This window comes from Ascaphus truei, chromosome 2 (genome assembly GCF_040206685.1).
Source record: "Ascaphus truei isolate aAscTru1 chromosome 2, aAscTru1.hap1, whole genome shotgun sequence".
Lineage (NCBI taxonomy): Eukaryota > Metazoa > Chordata > Amphibia > Anura > Ascaphidae > Ascaphus > Ascaphus truei.
This window is the reverse complement of record NC_134484.1, coordinates 76,506,937-76,529,466: the sequence shown is the minus strand read 5'-3', so window position 1 is coordinate 76,529,466 and position 22,530 is coordinate 76,506,937. Positions and strand designations below refer to the sequence as shown.

The 22,530-nt window shown below is 43.5% G+C and overlaps 1 protein-coding gene across 3 annotated transcripts in view; it reads left to right on the top strand.

Annotated features, from left to right (window-relative positions):
- Positions 1–22,530, top strand: part of NECAB1 (N-terminal EF-hand calcium binding protein 1) — a 322,496-nt gene that overhangs the window by 298,530 nt on the left and 1,436 nt on the right. For all 3 annotated transcript variants that reach the window (XM_075582919.1, XM_075582920.1, XM_075582924.1), the window contains 3 exons: positions 11,762–11,874; positions 13,558–13,635; positions 16,596–16,687. In XM_075582919.1, coding sequence (XP_075439034.1) covers positions 11,762–11,874; positions 13,558–13,635; positions 16,596–16,687 — 283 coding nt within the window. The remainder of the gene's footprint in view (positions 1–11,761; positions 11,875–13,557; positions 13,636–16,595; positions 16,688–22,530) is intronic.

The following is a 22,530-nucleotide window of genomic DNA, read 5'->3' as shown; positions in this document are numbered from 1 at the left end:
TATTTCCCCCCATGGACATTTAATGTGACTGCTGCTGGGGGGTGAGCCTATGGGAAAGTCCTGCAAAGTTTTATAACTTTGGAGATCAATAAATATCTAAGAAATAAGAGCTTGGCTAATTAATAAAATATTATATTTTACAACATGTTTATACAGTATATAGTTTTAGAGAAAAGGTTTCTCTGCCAGTGCTCAAAGTTCAATTAAGTGCTTCTCCGTAAATGAAAAGATAAAAGCTACATAGCATAATCTTCATTTATCTTTACTTAAATGCACCTAGGTTGAAGGGTCCAGGTCTATGAAGGTGAGTACAGGCCTGTACTAAGGTCATTGATGCTCATTATTAGGGGTATGGGAAAAACATAAAGAAATGGGATGTCAAGGGAACTTGTGTGAACAAGGAATCCTGACCCCTATCTAAATGGTAACTCCACCAACATCCCTTAGAGCTAGACCATCAAAGAATAAATGACAATGTCTAAAGACATAGTACTCACGACCCTTGTAAGTGTGGTCCGTCTGGTCCCGGTGTGCTCTCAGCCCAATGTGTATAGCAGAGGAAAAACTCCCAAAAGGGGGTAGAGAAAGCAGGAAGTCAAACGGAAACTGGATGGCGATTTCAATAGAAAAATGTAATGAACAACATGGACATAAATAAAAAAGAAAAGTCATCTTGAGAAGGAACTCTGATGCGTTTCGTGCATCTACTGCACTTTGAAGTGCAGTAGATGCACGAAACGCATCAGAGTTCCTTCTCAAGATGACTTTTCTTTTTTATTGATCTCCATGTTGTTCATTAAATGTTTCTATTGAAATCGCCATCCAGTTTCCGTTTTACTGCTGCGGCACAGTTTATTCGAGCATTTGCCCGTTCTGTGCCGCAGCAGTAGCCTGGCGCGCGCCCGAGTGTGACGGGCGCGCGCCGAAGCAGCGGAAGAGCGCCCTCCGATCGGGGCGCTCTCCCTCCCGCTGCCGGGTCCGCCGGGTCCCCCGGAACCCCCTGCCGCTGTCCCGCGATCGCGGGACACCAGGGCTCCCTCGGGGAGCCCCTGGACGCGCGTGCAGGGGGCGCACGCTCCCGAAGACGCGTGACCGCGCGTCTATGACGCGCGGCACGCCGAGGGGCGGCCACTAGCAAGCCGGGAAATCTCCCGGCTTGCGGATCTGGCCGCAGTGCAATTAAATGTGTCGCCAGTGTACTTCCTGCTTCCAGAACGCATGAGGCACCCGTTGACACGCTGTGCACCGCCATTCTCTACCCCCTTTAGGGAGTTTTTCCTATGTTTATACAGTACCATACTGTTTTTTTTTTTTATCTTTGGATGTGTTTGACACTGTTTTTAGTGCTTCTACACTGCTGAAGTATCTCTACAAATAATATGCTTAGATATTTTGGTAGCTTTAAGTGTGATTAACATATTGAATATAGATTGCGTAAGCGTGACATCGAATGGTGATTTTATGCATGTTCATATTCACTTTATTCATGTTTAATGCATTTTTAGAATATAGGCTCAAATTTCTGTAATGTGAAAAAATATTAATCATGGGTAGAGGTTCTGCTGTAAAAAAAAATTCCCTGGGTTTATAGTAGAAATATTAGCATTCTTGTGGCTAAACATTGCCAGCACTAAAATAATGTATTCAGCAGTTGGGTTCAAATACCCTCAGCACTCAAAGGGTTAACCATGTTCAACAATTCATTACAGCTGTAATCCAATACAACATCAATTTTGCAGTGTGATTTCCAAGTTTGTAAAAGAGGGAGATGTTTCAGACATAGTAACCTTTTTCACAAAGCACCAATCCACAGGTATCCTTTGAATATTTATCCCTGGTGTGAATATTTATCCCTTGTGTGAATATGGCATATTTTAAACATTGAGCCCCTGAGAAAAATAAAATCATAAAGTAAATGACAACATAGTTATTAATATATTTTAATACGGCAAATATGCTATATGGAAAAAAAACATGCTTTCAGTTTTAGGGTAACAAAGAAGAAAATGTGGGTGTCCTTATAGTGTCCTATAATATGTGTGTGTCTATATATGTTTCATTTATATAGTGCCAACCATGCACACAGCATTTCACAGACATACTATATGAAACATAATACCGTAATATACAATACAAAATAGGTAAAAGGGTATCATACAAAAGAAAATGTTTGGAGAAAGAAGTCCCTGTTTTATAGTCTGTGGAGATGAGAAGCTGGTGGCAAACACATTCAGTGCTTATTTGCATGTAACTACCAAAAGTCCTAACAACCACAGTATATGACATGAGACAATGGGGGTGAATGAAGCAGGTTTGGGGGCGTGTGCAAGAATGCAAACACACTCATATACCATATATTTAATCTTTGTTTTATAATCTAGGCGGCATGCAGGGACGATTACATAGACCAGTGGTGCTCAACTCCAGACCTCTTGTCCCTGCAGCGCGCGCCATAGCGGGCACTGCAGCAGGCAGAGGGGACCTAGCCTTTGATGGTATATGCAGTGTGTGGGCTTCAAGAGTGATCCAGCAAAGAGACGGAAAATGGAGACGCAACTTGTAGTTAAAGATCACTAACTCCGCCCCCTTTCTCTACTCGTCGCTTTAGAAAAAGAACTCCTCCAAACTGCTTCAGGCTCAGATTTCCTACCAGGACTTAAGCCAACCCCTTACCAGATAACCAGATATCCCTCTTTGAAACACAGTATATTATATTCTGTTTCTGTATTTCTGCCATACATAATGAAGGACCCTGAGAGGTTCGAAAGCTTGTAACATTCAATTATTTGTTGGTCCAATAAAAGGTATCATACCACCTACAGTAATCCCTCTCCCTCCTTTGTTACTACTTTGCAGTAATATACCCAGTTGGACACTCAGAGAAGTACCACAGTTCTCCTTATATGTGGGAATGGGCCAGTAGAAGAGCTGAGAACGCTCAAAAACATACTTGTGTCTTCATGCAAAGAACTTCTCCAAACTGCTTCAGGCTCAGATTTCCTACCAGGACTTAAGCCAACCCCTAGCATCTGGTATGCATTAAAGCCTCACTTAGGATTCAGTTCCCTTTGTAACATATGAATTCAAAATCCTACAATATATTCTCACGCAATTGTCTTGATATAAGTTCACATTCATATAATAAATGGATTTCTAACAGCCCCTCTGAATTATATTAAAACCCTATACCAAACATCCATCATTTGTATCACATTCAAAACTTATAAAGACAATTGTTGAAAAATAGTTTGAAAGAAAAGAATCCTTACTTGGTAAGTTTAATTGTATTCTTACCACTTATTCCAATATTTGTTCCCCTTTAGTTACTTTTTTTTTTTATCTGCGTATACATTCTTTTCGTAATATATAATAAAAATAATTGAAAAACAATACATAATAAAGCTACACAGAGTACAATAATAAAAGGATGGATGAAAAAATTACCCAAAGTTGATTGCACAGAAGTTTTTGACAACATAGTAATAGATTTGTTAAACTTTCCCCACCAAGAGGATCCTGCCATTACTGACCATTCATGATCTATTTCTTTCAATTGACCTTGTTCGTGTGGAAAAATAATTTCTGCTTCCTTTAACTGTTTCTGTAACATTTGAAGCAAACATTGGAAACAAACCTTCATCTTTCTTAATTTCATCAGTCCATTTCTCCCAAGGTAACTCATTTATCTGGGATATATTCAATTGAAATGCAACTACATTTACATCTCGAGAGAGAATCTATGATGTATTGATCTAAATTCCATGTAAATATATTCCTATTGGATTTTCCTCAATACAATACCTTTAATAAAATCTCATAATGTGTACACACATAGGAAAGAAAACTTTCACTATTTCCTTATGTCATTACCTGTACACATACCTTTCCTTTCTCTACAGGAGTAACAAGATCGTGAAATAGTTTATCTTCTGTTCGCATTGAAACAGTAAAACAATGATTATGGAAACATGAAAGATAAATAATCTTAGCTTGGTGTGGTAAACAAATTATTTTAGAATTAAAATGTAAACAAGCAGATACATCTGATTGCTCAAGCTTTCCTGTAGTTGTGTCAAAAACAAAATCAGGGTACTGGAGATTAAAATGTAATAATTGAGTATAGCTAACAGGTATTCCCAATACTGTTATAGGTAGTAATGCTCGTTCTTTCCCTACATCTGGTATTAAAGAATTACATGTACATATGCCATTTTAACATCCCAGCCACTTATTCACCTATACATCTGTGTGATTTAGAGCAAATACATACCCTTCTGCAAACTTTATTTGAGTCCTAGTGGTATAACCCCACCTTGCAAAGCATGTGCCATTACTTTAAAATCAGTGGAATATTCAATCTGTACCTCCAAGCAAGTTCTAGCTATTTCAGTTTTTTCTTCACCATTTATAAGAGTTAAAGTTGCTTTTTGGAGATGCATAACAGAAGGTCCTATTACTGAGACAGATTTTATAATCATGCGTTCCAAAACTTGATTCAGACCTCTCTGAACATGTATTCATTTTCCTTCCATTAACCCCGCGGTTTCTAGATCAGATTTTAAAGAATGTATGTTCATACTGTTGGCTATGCTTCCTAATGTACCCACTCCTCCTAGGACTCCATCTATTAAACATCTTTTATTTCTACTAGTAGTACTAATGTTTTCTCCAAACCATTGTTTAATATCCTTTTCCATATTACTAATAGTCCCATTGTTCTTATTTCCTAATGAAATAAAAAAAATGTTCAGTGCCATAAGTAATGGCAATAACAGTGCTCACTGTCAGGATTGACCAGATATAGATCAGAAAGTAACGTCTGGTGTTGAATTGTTTTTATTATCATCGCGTAGCTTGTGTTGATTCTTCTTGCACCCGATTCTCCAATTCCCGCTACATAGCAGTCAGAACTTCTAACTCTGAAAACTCAGAGCTTGAGCCCCCCAGTTGTTGAGCAGGGAAAAGGTGATAGGGGTGCTGATATAGGTCCACTTCCAGGTGCTGGAGACAACTTCAGATCAAATGTAAATGAATGGGACTACAAAATGCTTTGTACCATATTGAATAAATGTCATTTAGAGACATGTTGAAGCATCATTATCGACAAAAACACATCTGAAACGCAGATACAATTACTCACGTTTTCACTTTGCAGTACATTGCACTGCACATTACATTGCACATTACATTGTACTGCACTGCACTACACATTACATTGCACTGCACTGCACTGCACATTCAATAGCCCTGCACATTACATTGCACTGTACTACACATTATATTTTACATTGCACTGCATATTACATTAAATTGCACTACACATTACATTACATTACATTGCACTGCACATTACATTAAATTGCACTACACATTACATTGCACTGCACATTACATTACACATTAAATTACATTGCACGTTACATTGCACTAAACATTATATTGCACTGCACATTACATGACCTTGGAGCCTGTGAGGAAGCTCCCCTTCCTTCCCCCAGCCCACATATAAATAAATACATAACAAATACATAACAATTCAATTGCCACATTGATGACCCCTCTCTCCCTTGGGCTTCCCGCTTTCTTTCTCTAACCTCTTCTTTTGGCCTTCAACAGTGGACTGCAGCCAGCACCCACAAGGATGGCCACTACTTAGACCTGGTTTTCACTAAAAACTTCTCTCTCTCTGACTTCTCCATTTCCCCTTTTCCTCTCTCTGACCATCATCTCATCTCATTCTCTTTATCTCGCTTCTCCCCTTCTCCACCTCCATCTACACCCCGGTTCTGCAGAAACCTGCGCTCTATTCACTTACCTGACTTTGAGTCCACGTTACACTCCTCCCTCTCCTCTCTCAGTTCTGCTACAGACCCTGACAACCTGGTCAGGAACTACAACTCTGTCTTGTCCTCCTCTCTTGATCTACATGCCCCGCTTTCTCTCTGCCGCACTCGCCCTTTTAACCCTAGACCCTGGTTAAATTCCCACACGCGCTTGCTGCGTTCCTCCACTCGTTCCTCTGAACGCCTCTGGAGGAAATCTCACACTCTCGCAGACTTCCTTCACTACAAATTTATGCTATCCTGTTTCAACTCTGCCCTCTCGCAAGCTAAACAAGCCTACTTTTCTTCACTAATCAACATGCACAAGTCTAACCCACGCCGACTGTTCTCTGTCTTTGATACTCTACTCAAACCACCCTCAGCTGCCTCTCCTTCCTCCATCTCCGCTCAGGACTTTGCTGACTATTTTAAGGAAAAGGTGGAATCCATACGTCAGAACATCCCCTCTGTTTCTTCCTCCCATCCTATACCTCTTCCTAACTCTCCTCCTGCCTTCCTTGACTCTTTTTCCACTGTCTCAGAGGAGGATGTGTCGCTGTTGATCGCCTCTTCTCCCTCTACCACTTGCCCTCTTGACCCCATTCCCTCCCATCTCCTAAAACCTCTTGCTCCTACTATAATCCCTACGCTCACGCACATTTTTAACTCCTCCCTCTGCTCTGGAACCTTTCCATCCTCCTTCAAACATGCAACAGTCATACCATTACTCAAAAACAGCAAGCTTGACCCTACCTGTCTTTCTAACTATCGGCCTGTCTCCCTCCTGCCTTTTGCCTCTAAACTCCTTGAACGTCTTGTATTCGCTCGCTTGCTCCATTTTCTCAACACCTATTCTCTCCTAGACCCTCTACAATCTGGCTTCCGCACTGCTCACTCCACGGAAACAGCCCTCACTAAAATAACTGACGACCTCCATGCTGCCAAAGACAGAGGTCATTACACTCTGCTCATATTACTCGACCTCTCTGCAGCATTTGACACCGTGGACCACCCTCTTCTCCTTCACATTCTCCATACTCTTGGCATTCGGAACAAAGCTCTATCCTGGATCTCATCCTACCTCTCCCATCGTACTTTCAGTGTCTCTTCTGCTAACACCTCCTCCTCCTCTATTGATCTCTCTGTGGGGGTACCCCAGGGCTCTGTCCTGGGACCTCTTCTCTTTTCTCTGTATACACTCTCTCTAGGTGACCTAATAACATCTTTTGGGTTTAATTATCACCTCTATGCTGACGACACACAAATATATTTCTCAACACCCGACCTTACACCTACTGTACAAACCAAAGTCTCTGAATGTCTCTCTGCTATATCATCCTGGATGGCCCTCCGCCGCCTTAAACTCAACATGGCTAAAACAGAGCTCCTCATACTTCCTCCCAAACCTGGCCCTACTACCTCCTTCCACATTACTGTTGGAACTACGATCATTCACCCAGTAGCCCAAGCACGCTGCCTTGGGGTCACACTCGACTCCTCTCTCACATTTGCCCCTCACATTCAAAACATTTCTAAAACCTGTCGCTTTTTCCTCCGCAATATAACAAAGATACGCCCTTTCCTCTGTTGCTCGACTGCTAAAACTCTGACTCAGGCCCTCATTCTCTCCCGTCTTGATTACTGTAACCTCCTGCTGTCCGGCCTTCCTGCCTCTCACCTGTCTCCCCTACAATCTATCCTTAACGCTGCTGCCAGAATCACTCTACTCTTTCCTAGATCTGTCTCAGCATCTCCCCTCATGAAATCCCTCTCCTGGCTTCCGATCAAATCCCGCATCTCACACTCCATTCTTCTCCTCACTTTTAAAGCTTTACACTCTTCTGCTCCTCCTTACATCTCAGCCCTAATTTCTCGTTATGCACCATCCAGACTCTTGCGTTCTTCTCAAGGATGTCTTCTTTCTACCCCCTTTGTATCTAAAGCCCTCTCCCGCCTTAAACCTTTTTCATTGACTGCCCCTCACCTCTGGAATGCCCTTCCCCTCAGTACCCGACTAGCACCCTCTCTATCCACCTTTAAGACCCACCTTAAGACACACTTGCTTAAAGAAGCATATGAATAGGACTGTGGCTATTCTGAACACATGGCACATAAAGCTTGGCCCCCTGCAGACGCACTTACCAGAACTCCCTCCTACTGTCTCTGTACGTTCCCCCTACCTACCAATTAGACTGTAAGCTCCTCGGAGCAGGGACTCCTCTTCCTTAATGTCTAAAGCACTTATTCCCATGACCTGTTATTTATATTATCTGTTATTTATTGGATTACCACATGTATTACTGCTGTGAAGCGCTATGTACATTAATGGCGCTATATAAATAAAGACATACAATACAATACAATACATTAAATTACATTGCACGTTACATTGCACTAAACATTATATTGCACTGCACATTACATGACCTTGGAGCCTGCGAGGAAGCTCCCCTTCCTTCCCCCAGCCCACATATAAATAAATACACAACAAAGGGTCTGGAGGTACAAAGGCCACGGCTTTATTTTCACAAATACACCCTGGTAAGTGCCAACCCTGCCAGCGTGCTCTCCCCCCGGGTAAAGTCCGATGGCACCCCAACCAAGGCCCGCAATAGCCACCAAGCCGGGCGTCCGATGGCACACCACCACGGCCCGCACACCCACCAAGCTGGGCGCCCGATGGCACACCACCACGGCCCGCACACCCACCAAGCCGGGCGCCCGATGGCACACCACCACGGCCCGCACACCCACCACCAAGCCGGGCGCCCGATGGCACACCACCACGGCCCGCACACCCACCAAGCCGGGCGTCCGATGGCACACCACCACGGCCCGCACACCCACCAAGCCGGGCGTCCGATGGCACACCACCACGGCCCGCACACCCACCAAGCCGGGCGCCCGATGGCACACCACCACGGCCCGCACACCCACCAAGCCGGGCGCCCGATGGCACACCACCACGGCCCGCACACCCACCAAGCCGGGCGTCCGATGGCACACCACCACGGCCCGCACACCCACCAAGCTGGGCGCCCGATGGCACACCACCACGGCCCGCACACCCACCAAACCGGGCGCCCAATGGCACCCCAACCACGGCCCGCAAGACCCACCAAGCCGGGCGCCCGATGGCCCGGCCGTTAAGCGATACTGGGCCCAGGAAATCATGCACAAATGAGCCCTGCCCACTCGCTAACCCCAGCCACCACAAGGCTTGAGGGTTTATCTGCACCATAGAACCCCCGCTGGCAAGGTTAACGAACACCTACCCCCCCCCCTAACAGCCGCCGTGACGTAGGCAACACATGTCATGCAGTGCCCACCTCAAACATGGCAGACATAGTTACATCATAGATGAGATTGAAAAGTCCAACCCATCAAGTCCAACCCACGCCAAATCCAGACAGATACTCCATCCTGTATCCTCACCTACAGTATTTTTGATCCAGAGGAAGGCAAACAAAAAACCCCAGTGATATAACACAAGGGGAAAAATAAATTCCTTCCTGACTCCAAGAATTGGCAATCGGATTACTCCCTGGATCAACATCCTTCCCATGTATACTTATTTCTGAAAAGAAGAAAAAACAACATCATGTACAATATATTATACGATTGTCATGGTATTACCCAAACAAAGGGACGGGTGGGCGGGAACTTCTTTTCAGGGACCAGACTGCCCTCCCCTGCGCTCCTTTGAATCCCCTTAGCTCCGCCGCCCCGTGACACTGGGGAAGGGGAGGGGAAACAGCATGCAAGCCAGCCAAACTGGAGGGGAGAGGAAGCAGCATGTGAACTTGCACCAAAGGTGAGGGGGAGGGAAGAGAGGGGAGCCTAGTCCCATGTGCCCCGTCGCTGAGGGGCTCCAGGTAGCTTTACATTGCACTGCACATTACATTGCACTGCACATTACATTGCACTGCACATTATATTGCACTGCACATTGCACATTACATTACATTGCACTGCACATTACATTGTAGTATAGCTGGATACAAGAGTGGGGAAATAGTGAGTGGCCGGGGAGCTCATCTTTGCTTCTATTATATCCTCATATAAAGCATTTTTACATTCCCTGCTTTGCCTTGTTGAAAGATTATTAGGAGAAAAAAAAAAGAACTCTGAAACCATACTGTATAGAACAAAACAATAAGGCCGGAGCTGAACAAAATATAACCACACCATAAGGAGCTCAAGGTCGATGCTGAGAGGTACAAACCAAAAACATTTTGGTGGTGCTGTAACCCAAAAAAACCAAAATAAAAACAGGGAGAAAGAAACAAGAATACATGAACATACCGTATAATTGGTTCCCCTTTTCCTAAAAAGGAAGAGGGATGAAGCCTATAGAGTTAATAAACAACACTCAAACGTACCTTCTACCCCAAAAACAATCACACAAGGATATTGGAGTAAGATACAGGTTAAAATATAAAAAAAAATCTATATTTATTGAACACACACACTATAAAATCCATATAGTTGTTAAAAAAACCATGGTACTGGCCAGTTCCTAAGTTAATACTGTACATGTATAACCTCTAGATGATATCCAATAACCTACATGGATCAGAATACAAATCCTTAGTCAAAGGTCAGAAAGCTCAAAATACATGATGTAATTGTACAGTATGACTACCTTCAATGTTATATCAATGTGTCTTCAATGTATCCACCGATCAAACACTGTTCCATTGTGCACTGTGAGCTAAGGGGAAAGAAAACACTTGATTGACAAATATCCCCCATCCAGAGGCCCCTAACAAATGTAGCTTTGTAATGAATTTCCAAAACATAAAACCAGACACTTCTATGCTATTATCACAATTACTGTAGAATTGTTTGAGGAGGCTAATTAGGCTGATAGAACCTTTCTAAACTGTTGTTTTCTGGCCAGCTACTGGGCCTTATATTCTCGTGATGTACTGTATGTACAGATGTAGCAGACGTTATTGCACTCGTTATCGAGCGCTGAGGCACTAATTGGCATGTTACAGTTTGCAAATTGCACGATTTGGTAACTCGTGACTTCATTTAATTGTATCGCAAAAACTCGTGACTGGGGTAACACGAAATCGCACTATAATGGGAGAAATAACGTCAGTAGCATGTTGCTTCTTCCCATTTTAAGAACATTCAAAGTACATATGAGAAGGCACACCTGTGGGCATCTCCTACAAAGCACTTAGATTGTAAGTTCTTCTGACCATGGACTTCTGTTTACTAATTTTTACGTTTATGTTAGACCCAACAAAACAATATGAGACATATAGGGAATAAGCACTTCAATTACTACATACCTACTGTATTGCATTTCCATTTAACTAAAGCCCTAATTTTTTAGACTAGGTAAGCTACATACATGTCCAAGCAGTGCAGTCTGTCTTTGCATTGATTCTTTCAAATATATACAGTACTTGCCAACTTAACTCACTAGGCTTTCAATTATTTTAAATCCACATGAAATGCCTGTCAAGTTCAAAGCATTTTTACGTTTTCTGAATTAGGCAAGATATATTTTCTCTCTTGTTTTAAAGCAGCGTAGGGATTAGCCTGCATCATTAAATCGCTTTCCCGATCTATTAATAATTCTTGTTTATTTATTTTTTTAAATTACATATAAAATAAGAGATTGAATTCCTCGCAAAACTGTTCCAAGCCCCAGGTCTAGGGAGCAGTTATTAACATTTCCATCACGGCTTTATTGTGCTACATTGAATTCAGAGTTGATTGGAGAGGCAATGAAAATGTTGCTGATTCTACGAATACCAAGGAGTTTCAGGAGCCAAATATAGACCAAGAAGCATAGAAATGTTGCCTAGATCTTTTTATCTTCCAGTTACATCTTCCTTGCTAACAAACTATGCATGCATTGATAGATCTTTCTTTCTATGCCTGTCAAATTATGCCAATCTTCTTGAATTCTTTCTCAGCATATAATGATTGTTCAGCGCCAGTTATCTGTGATAATGGGGGAACTGGATGAATTTCGTCTCGCTTTGAAACAGTATGTGGAATCGGTTTCAGCTCAGACAGGATGCCTGCAGTAAGTATTTTGAACAATAAGGCTGCACTTATAGTACAGGCTATGCGACCGGCTACGTGACTGCTGACGTCAGACATCGCCGTAGTTATTGAGATTCCTGCACTCTGGTGCGGCAGACCAAGGGAGGGTGACAGGGGGCGTGGCGGAGGCGTGGCCATGAGAGGTTCGCCCTCATTGGCTGAACCGCACACGTGCCGCTGACGTCACGCCGCCGCAAATGTAGAACTCCCTTCACTTCGTAGACTTTGTCGCTGCGAATCGCCGTCTTGGTCATGCCCACTATGGGCACCCACGACAGACTTCAAGTACTTGCGACGGCGCGCAGCGCCGCCGCCATAGCCAGTACTATAAGCAAAGCCTAATGTTGAGTCTCTTGCTACAGAACTGTGTTCTTAGTATTATGGATGTGATCTTGCAATCAGTGGACATGCACTTTAATTATCAACTAAATGAAAACAGAGGACTTAGGCATAGATTAACTAAGCCATGTTACGGAAACCAGTGACAGACATTATTTTGCCTAAGGTCACGCCTTATTCATTAAGGTTGCAAAAACAACGGCCATAATTGAGCTCATTAGCATAGAATGGCAAGTTTTTCCGAGATAACGCTGTGTTCTCTTCTAGTGACGTTATTTCAATCTTGGCTGTAGGGGGAGGGGGTTGGAGACAGAGAGCCCAATTACTTTTATACTGTACTTCCAAGTAGGTTAACGTAGACTTCACATGGGGAGGTACCTGTGAACCCACCTGAGATACCTGGGAAATATGAGAGTTCAAATGATTTGAATATACTTTTTACATATTTAAATGAGCATATTTCCCAATTTTGCCGTTAAACATGTGTGGAGGGAGTGTGCCCTTAATAACGGCATTTGAATAAGAAAATGAGTTTGAGGTATATGCAGCATACAAAGCAAGACCTGGAAACGTGCAAGGAGAATTCGGGAAAATAATTACCCGTGTTTAAATGTATGCCACAGAGAAAGAGAGGAGATGAGAATGAAAATATTTTACAATAAAAAAAAATCTTTAAATGTACACTTCACAATGTATTACTAGCACCCTCTGCTGGTTTATTTATGGTTGGACATCTACACTTGAAAAGCACATACAATATACTGTACTTTATAGCATAATTTTCACATTATCAGTGGTGACTACTTAATTTAGAAAAAAATAACAAACAAGATGCACTAATATTGCAATATCATATTAATAAATATATTTTTAATGTAGCTGTTTTGGTTCAAAAAGGACCTTCATCAAGATGTTACCATGGCTTCTCTGTGACAAATTTGGTAATTCAGACATGTATTTTTTGCCATTTTATTTAGGAGTTAAAAAAAGGTTATTATATGTTATAGTGTAATGTTGTAAATTACGTATAATGCAAAAAAAACTGTTTTTAAAAAATATATAAATCCTACCACATCAAAAATGTATTTGTAAACATAGCTTGTGTGCCACAAAGTCACCACACATTTACAAGGTGTTCCACAATGTCAAAGTATATTTTTAAAGGGTTCATCATTTCTACAAAGGTTGAAAACACTTCTCTAGACCCCCCCTTCTGCAAATACAATTTAAAGTGTATTGTCCCCCAATATAAATGGCTCAATTCATATTTAGATTTGTTGTTTTTTTTTATTTATAATTGCATAATTGTCCTTGTTTTATATAGTGTTGCCGTACAGAAGCTTTCGAATGAATCTCGGTTCATAGTTTATGAGTTTTGGGAAACCACTAACATTTGGAAGAAGTAAGTAAATACACAACAATTGAACTTTACACAAGTTTGTTATTTTACAAATGGATAAATCTATGACTTTGACCCATATTTATCAACAAAATAAAAATATGCACATTGGCATAATAAGCATTGTACAATCTGCTATCTGTATTGCTAATGCTACTATTTAAAAGCTGATATCAATCTTTTCAAAGAAATAGAAGTGAATCTGGGGAAGATAAAACGGTATCCTTGTACAATGTATATATAAAAAGAATAAGAAATATCCATTTTATTTGCTATTTCCTTCATTTGTAAGGTTTTGCCATAACATGTTCATATAAGCAGTCCCCCTGTAATAATCTTAGGCAGTGCATAAAATGCTGTGAACATATCATTCATTACAGGTACACCAAAACATATACATCATTCTGAAATAAATATTGCAGTTATATATTAGCAATTGATGTACCGTTCATATAAGAGGTTTATTTGCTGACAAAAAAATTTTATCGCCACATCTATAATATTATTGCCAACCTATCTCTAGTTCCTACATAACCTATCTCCATGTAACCATTAGATTCTAATTCAATTTTAAGTGATCCACATGTTCAAAAGGGGGGGAGGGGGGCAGTTCAGGGTGCTCAAGTAACCGGATGAAAGTGAGGCAAATATTCAAAATATAAATAAAATTAGATGAACAGAGTACTCCGCAGAGAAGTGGGTGACAGCATTCACAAATATATTCCCAGGTTAGTAAGAAGTCTTGAAAATATTGAATATATAAGACAAATATTCCCTGAAGGACAAGGTGAGTGGACAAAACCCATTAGGACCTCATTGGGAGTGTCTATAGCGTAACTTCAGCAAGGTAAAGTACTCACAATATCTTCTTGAATGATTGATAATCCTCACCCACTCCAGGAGTCTCTGATGGAGTGTGACAGCAGCTGGTAGTAAGATCCAGTAGTGTAGAAAAAGGTAGCAGCGCACAGCCAAAGGGAATCAGGGTCAGAGGTAATAATACAAAATTATTTATTACAAAAACTTGACTAAAAAGGAGGTACAGGGACCCTCCAATGCGTTTCGTATCAACAGTTTATTTTATACCTTGATAAAGTACCCTGTTGGTACGGAACGCGTTGTAGGGTCCCTGTACCTCCTTTTAGTCATGTTTTTTTAATAAATAATGTTTTATTATTACCTCTGACCCTGACTCCCTTTGGTTGTGCGCTGCTACCTTTTTCTACACTACTTAAATTCTCCACATGTTAATTCTCACTAGGAGCGCAGGACTAGTGGACCTGACCGCACTGGGATTAGTATTAGGAAACGATAACTGTATCGAAGCCTTACCTGACTGAATACATGCACTACAATTATTTTTGCGAAAAAGCCCAACTACGAAATACTTTCAGGGCAATTGCTTCCAATACAAGTATATTCCATATGGGACCTTTTCTCAGTAGTTTGAAGGCCATCTATTAGTCACACTAAAACCATTATCATGGAGAGGAGCTAGACCTTATAATGAAGGAGGTGCACCTCTGCTACATATACAGTAGGTATTAGAGTTTCAGGTAGATAGCATGTAGCTGAGTTATAGTATCTGCCCCAACTGTTACAATATTTCAGGTGGAGCAAGTCCCTGCCATGATGTTGTTTAAAGTCATTAGATTAGTGTATTTATTGTGTAGCAAATCCCTGAAGCAACGATAGATACATTGGCGGATTTAATATGGAAAAATATCACATAGCCTCTTATTAACATTTATAGTACTTGCAAAATTGTACAGCCATGAGATAATTACCATCTTAAGGGCATTATTCGACAGTCAGACAATAAATGCATCCTTCAAAGCACCAACAACATAATAGAAAAACGTTATATCATAAAACAGAACTGGTTATAAATTACATTCAGAACCTTAGATTTTGTGAGGCTTGGTTCAGAGGTTGTGCTGTACTAATGGTTACAATTGTACAATTGTACAAAGTGTAATATCTCCTTGACAAACTTGCTTCAACTTTATTAAAAAATTCTGCAGTCTAACTTTAAAGCAACACTGAGCTGACAGGTCCTTTTATAAAAACAAATCCTCTGGATTGTCTGCACGTGGATTTACTGTACCATGAGTTGTCAGAACAAACATGGATATTCACACTGAGCACATTCAATATCACATATTTTGATTAGCAACCTATAATCAACTAGCTGAAACGTTATATAACAGGTGTGTACACTAATGGTATAATGTTAAAGTTACATCTATCATCAAAAATTAGAAATGCAGTGTACTGTTTTGCATTTAACACCATTGCAATGTCTTATTTTGTAATGTAAGATTAGCGTTGTAAATTTAGGCTTGAACAACGGAAGTGTCTAGATAGTTCTGGAAAGATTACTGTAGATATTCCAAAGTTGCAGTACTTTACATTCAATAAAACTACCATAAAATGTCTACATTAGGTCTATAATGAAGTTGACCAAATAGGTAAAACCCACACATCTAAGGCTGAGTCCATGGTACTGCAGCCGTGCGGAGGCGCACTTAGGCTGAGGAAAAGCAGGTGCTTTCCCTGGCCTTAGTTCGCTCGCCGTCGGGGGGCGGGCCAGTGACTTCACAGAGCTGGTCCGCCCTCATTGGGCGAACCGCTCACGTGACCGGCCCTGCGCTCCCGTGAGCGCCAAAACGAAAAAAAATTTAAGTGGTACGCCTCCGCACACCGGCGGAAGCGTGCGCGAGCCCCTGCTAAAGCCGCTCTCATTGCGGCTGCAGGGGCTCACTGACAAGCGTCAGCGCGCCTCAGCACGGGTCAGCGCCTAAGCGCTGACCATGGACTCAGCCTAACTCCAAACTAGAAACAGAAAATGTAAAAAGTGTGAATTAAATTGTTAGCAATGTATTTCTGTCTTGTGGATTGCAACTCAATATATAAAAATGGGTTGTACAATTTTTAACTTTATATAATTAATGTTTTCACAGCCACCTTCAAACTAATTACAGCAAGACCTTTCAAAGGAGTAACGTGGACTTTCTGGAAACTCCAGAACTCATGACAACTATGCTAGTGCCTGGTTCGTACCACTATCATAATCCCATTAAATGCTTGCTTGATTACCTAATGTGTAACTTGATTTCCTACACTACCAACCCAGCACACTGATTGTATTTGGAATATGAAAGGCCATTTCTGTGGTCAACGTGAACCTTATTAAAGTAATGGAATTTCCTTATTCCCCAACCTATAGTATACAAAACTAGGACAGAACCTGTTAGTTAACGCTGTATACTGTACCATTTGATTTGAGCAGAACTCACTTTGGCTGTAAGTACTATAGGTGTAATGGCCCGTGCAGCTTTCATCTATCCAGCAGTTTCAGACCCACTTCTTTTCTTAACTTGCTTTCTTTTTGAACACGGATACATGATTATGTGTCAATTTGCTGCTTTAAAAATAATTAACCAAAAATGGGAAAATGTCTCTTCTTAAAATGTTTACAAATGTCATATATAGTTTTTTTAAATTATTAATCAACCTGTGTAACAAACACCATGACTTCATTTTGGTTCCTGGTACTGGCCCTTTTGCCACTTACAGTAAAATCCTTTGTGTTAACCCTTGACTACCTTCCTCTTGCACAGGCCTGCACAACACGCGGGCCGCATGCACTCACTGTGCGGCCCGCGGCGGCTTTCTGCTCTCCCCCTCCCTCCCGAGTCCACGCTCCCGCGCCCCCCCGCGAGCCCGCTGTCACTATCCCACGCGAGTCCGCTGTCACCATCCCCCGCGAGCCCGCTGTCACCCTCCCCCACGAGCCCGCTCTCCCTCTCGCAGGGTAGCAGCGCGCTCTAGCATTGAGGCACTTCCTGCCTGCTGCTTGCAAGAGCGTGCGTGCACTCCTGCCTGCTCTGCCGCCGCCTCCTCCACCACAAACCAAGGTAAGGTAGGGTAGGGAAGGGGGAGGGCATTTGAAGTGCAGGGGGGGGGCGATTTTAAGTGCAGGGGGGGGTTGATGTGAGGTGTTCGGGGGTTAATGTGAGGTGCTGGGGGGCTTGATGTGTGGTGCAGGGGGTTGATGTGAGGTGCTGGGGGGTTAATGTGTGGTGCAGGGGGGGTTGATGTGTGGTGCTGGGGGGCTTGATGTGAGGTGCAGGGGGGGTTGATGTGAGGTGCAGGGGGGTTGACGTGAGGTGCAGGGGGAGAGTAATGTGAGGTGCAGGGGGAGAGTGATGTGAGGTGCAGGGGGAGAGTGATGGGAGGTGCAGGGGGGGAGAATTATGGGAGGTGTAGGGGGGAGAGTGATGGGAGGTGCAGGGGGGAGAATGATGGGAGGTGCAGGGGTGGAGAATTATGGGAGGTGCAGGGGGGAGAGTGATGGGAGGTGCAGGGGGGAGAATGATGGGAGATGCAGGGGGAAGAATGATGGGAGATGCAGGGGGAAGAATGATGTGAGGTGCAGGAGGAAGAATGATGTGAGGTGCAGGGGGGAGAGGGATGTGAGGTGCAGGGGGGTGGGATGTGTGTGGTGTGCAGGGAGGTATTGTGTGTTGGATATGGAGGGGGAGTATTATGTGTGTGGGTGAGGGGGAGAGATGGGGGTACGAGAGATAGATAGGGAGTATCGCAAAGGTTGGGTTGCTAGTGAGGGTTTCTGGGGGAGATATGAGGATGATGATGAAGGGTGCTAGAGATATGAGGATGATGATGAGGGGTGCGGGGGGAGATATATGAGGATGATGATGATGAGGTGCTGGAGGAGAGATGATGATGATGATTTTACCCGTGCAGCCCAATTTTTTTTTTCTTGGAGCAGTTCGGCCCTTCTCACATTACGAGTTGTGCAGGCCTGTTCTAGCAGGTCATGGAGTCAAGAATTGGAAATCCTTGGACACTTAAGATAGCACTATGCGGTAATCAAGTATTCTCATTACTATCATCTAGGAATCCAAGCCTCTCAATATAATCATCCCATTCTCCATTCTAGTTTAAGTATTTATGGTTACTTTCTCCTACATGTATTTCTTTTACCTTAATTGCTATGTACACATAGGCATCCCAGTATCATCTACATCAAGGTCATACACACTTCCATGGAGATCTGTGTCTCAATGATATAATAATACAGATTAGTGTTCTTTCTTACATACAGATAATGTTCACAGTGCTGTACATAGAATGTTGCTGGTACAAGTCTTTGTACCAAAGAACTTACAATCTAATGTTGTCTGAGGCACAGGGAGATAAAGGGATTTACCTAAGCTCAGAAGGAGAGCCAGTATGGATTTGAACTAGGCTTACCCATTTCAAAGGCAGTGTTTCTGCCTCCAAGCCAGGGGTGCTCAACTCCAGTCCTCCAGCTCCCTCCCCCACCCCTTAAACAGGTCAGGTTTCCCAGATATCTCTGCTTCCGTACAGGTGGCTCAATCAGTCCCTGCTTCAGTACAGGTGACACAATCAGTCCCTGCTTCAGCACATGTGACTCAATCAGTCCCTGCTTCAGTACAGGTGACTCAGAGGCTCGGCTTTGACTGAGCCTCTGATTGAGCCACCTGTGAGGAAGCTGGGATATCCTGAAAACCTGACCTGTTCGGGGGGGGGGGGCTTGAGGACTGGAGTTGAGAACCCCCGCTCTAAGCTACTCTTTCAACGCAATAATATTTATCACTCTTATTCTTAGGATATTCTATCTCACTGTTCCTTCTAAAAAGATTCAGCAAATACAGTATTCCCTGCACTGTTAACTATGGCAACTAATGCTCTTAGCACTGCTGTACAATACAGACACAGGAACCTACGAGAGTCCATCTTTATCGGATCTAAAAAAAATAAAATAAAAAATAAAGTTAATTTTCCCTGTTTCATTTAGGAAACAATAACAGTTCAGTATTTGTATACATGGTAAATCATAGAACATGAAAAAAACTCACCCACTATCTCCTACTGCATGAGTTCTCATACTCTGCTATTAACGTGCTTAATGTGGAAAATTGCCTAATGTTAGTTTAATCTTTTCTGAGACCATTTAACATAATCTCATACTTATGACATCCACCACCCTGGTGCTAATCTACTTGTGCTCCAGACATTTTTTTTTTTCATAAAAGCATTGAAACACTACTTTAAACTAGTGGTGCAGCGGTGAGCTAAAAGATCATACACTTACAAACAAGCTACAATAGTTATTCCAACTGATATGAACAGAAGTGTTCTGATCTAAACTTTAATCTACATGTAGCCCCGGGTTTATTTTGTACTCACTAACCCCCCTCCGTGAGTGCCGAGCGGTCGCGGGTGCCGCCGGAGGCAGCGACGGACCCGCCGGCACTTCGCGAGGGTGGGGGCCAGTGCAGGGAGCGCTCGGCGTCCCTGGAGCTTCGGCGGCGCACCCGGCTAGCGGGGGCCGCCATGAAGTGTTGCGCGAGCGTACGTGGGATCGCGCATGCGCAGGAGGTACCCTGGAGCTAGGGAGAAGTCGCGCGAGGGTAGGGAAGCAGAGGGAAAGGTTGCGGCGGCCATTAGGTGTTCGCGCATGCGCAGGGCAAGTGCGCACGCGGCCCCAATGCCCAGACAGGTCCCACGGGACTACAATTCCCATAGGGCCTAGCGAGGCAGGCACCAGGTGCCTGATAGTGGCCAATGAGGGCCAAGGATTCCCAGGCAGGGAGAAAGGATACATTTCGCGGGCTTGGAGCACGCAGATCAGTCAGACCCAGGAGCAGCCAAGGGAAGGAGGTAGGGTGCAGGAGTCAGTGACTTCCTGCACTAGGCCAGCAGTCCCCAAGGCCCAAGATAGCTCTGAGTCGCCCAGTAGAGTAAGTGTTGCCAGGGACAGCTCTAAGGATAGGGGCTCTGTCACTTACAGGAGTTGGAGCTGGGAGCAGGAAGGGGAGGCAGGGTGTAGGGAGCAAGTGACTCCTACACCAGGTAAGGTAGATCCCCAAGCCCCAGGCAGGCCCCAATCCCTGTTAGGGTAGTGGGTAGGTACTCAGGGACGGCCCCAAGATAGGGACGCTGCCCTTAGTGAGTGTGTGAGTGCTGTCTTGTCAGGGTCACGGTTGGCAGTGCTGTGAGGCCTGACAAGAAGGTACAGTATTTGTGCAGCACGTTTGCTGTACGAATCCAGCAGGTTGCAGTGCGTTGCTGCAGGCGCTGTTAGTATTAGCTAGAGTCAGGACAGGGAAGAGTTAGGGGAGCGGAGAAGGCTATTAACCCCTTAGGTCCCAGATAGGTCCTCACTCCCCAGTTTGTGGTGCTACAGGGACAGACCCTAGGTTAGGGATCGTGTCACAGTAGCGCTAGTGTTAGATAGGGACACAGCGGACGCTGCGTTTCCTGTGAAGAGGTTCGGGCTCAAGTCAGGGCTCACAGAGACTATATCCAGGGTGAGATCGCCCTTGGCGGTCCTCGTGCAAAGAACCAGTTTGGGATCAGACGGAATCACCGAGCGACAGATCCTTTGCAAAGCCGTTGCTTATCCGAGTACTGGAGTGCTCGGCAGGTACTTTACATCCACAAGTGCACCAACAGGCCCTTAGCTTAATAGTGACTGCGCAGTCACCCATATCCTCTCTCTGCAAGAGTGCGGGACATTGGGTGGGGATCCTATGGACACTGTGTGGGATCACTCGGTGTTGGGGGAAGTGTTTGGTGAGACACCTTGGTAATTAGTGTCTCCTCTGTAGAGGGGCACCTGTTATTCTATTGTTGATATATGTGTGTATGTTATCAAGTAAAAGGTATTGGTTATCATACACACAGTGTGCTAGTTATTGTATGTTTCTTGCCCAGGGGAATCTCACATCACGGGGATCCTGGGTAAGTGGAGACGCTGCGCTAAGGAAATGTGTAAGTGTTACCCAAGGCTCCCAGCTAGCGGAGGCTCAGATCTCCTGGAGCCGCAGGTGTTGTACAGTGACCAGTAGTTCCTTTGGGAGGGTTCAGAAAAAGGGCTACATACAGTACTGTGCACTTTCTGCTAATGGTGAAGAAGTATTTGTATATTCTTTGCTATTAGCAGAAATGTGTATGTTGTATTGTATGTTTGTATTTTTTACATGTTCGGGGCCCTGAATCAAGGCAGGTAATTTGGATTAGCAATGAATGTTCCATGCCACATACAGAGGCGTAGCACCCATATAAGCAAATAGGCGCAGACGCATCATTTCAGGAGTGCTTCATGTTACACTGCATACGGTAAGTGTGTCTGTATGACAATATGGTGTTGGCATTAGGGTGTCAGCAGCTACAAATGACAGTGGACACCATTGGAATGTATGCTTACAAAATATTTGTCTTCTCTGGATTCTTTGACATACTGTACTTACCATGTTATGGATTACCAACCAATGAATGTTCCATACTGATGAAACATCAGAACATTCATAATAGTCTCTTATATCAGGGGTGCACAAACTTTTCAGTCTGCACCCCCCTGCCTGCTCTCCCCCCTCCCCTGATCACGCCCCTCCCCCTTTGCCTGTTCACCGGCGTCTTCTGATGTCACTATGTCATGTGACCCCGCGGCATCATTTGACGCCGCATTGCCATGATGACACGTCGGCAGAAGCCAGTTAAGGGAACTTACAGAGACCTTGCGTGCGTTCCTCCAGCAGTTCATTTAAATGCTTTGGGGAAGAGCGCGGGGCCTCTGTAAGCATCGCACCCCCCCCCCAGAAAATTTGGCACCCCCCAGTTTGCGCTCCCCTTTCTTAGATAATTCTAAGACACTCCTAAGATTCTCAATGCTAATTTAAAAACAAATGAATTAGAAACAATTGACTGAAACTCTAGAGCTATAGCAACCGTAATCACTACACTCTTTCCTACTCCTACCTGATTTTTTATTGAGTTGTGATAAATGTATAGCACTGTAATTGTAAATATTTGAGATATTTCTTATCAAAAGTAATATTTTTA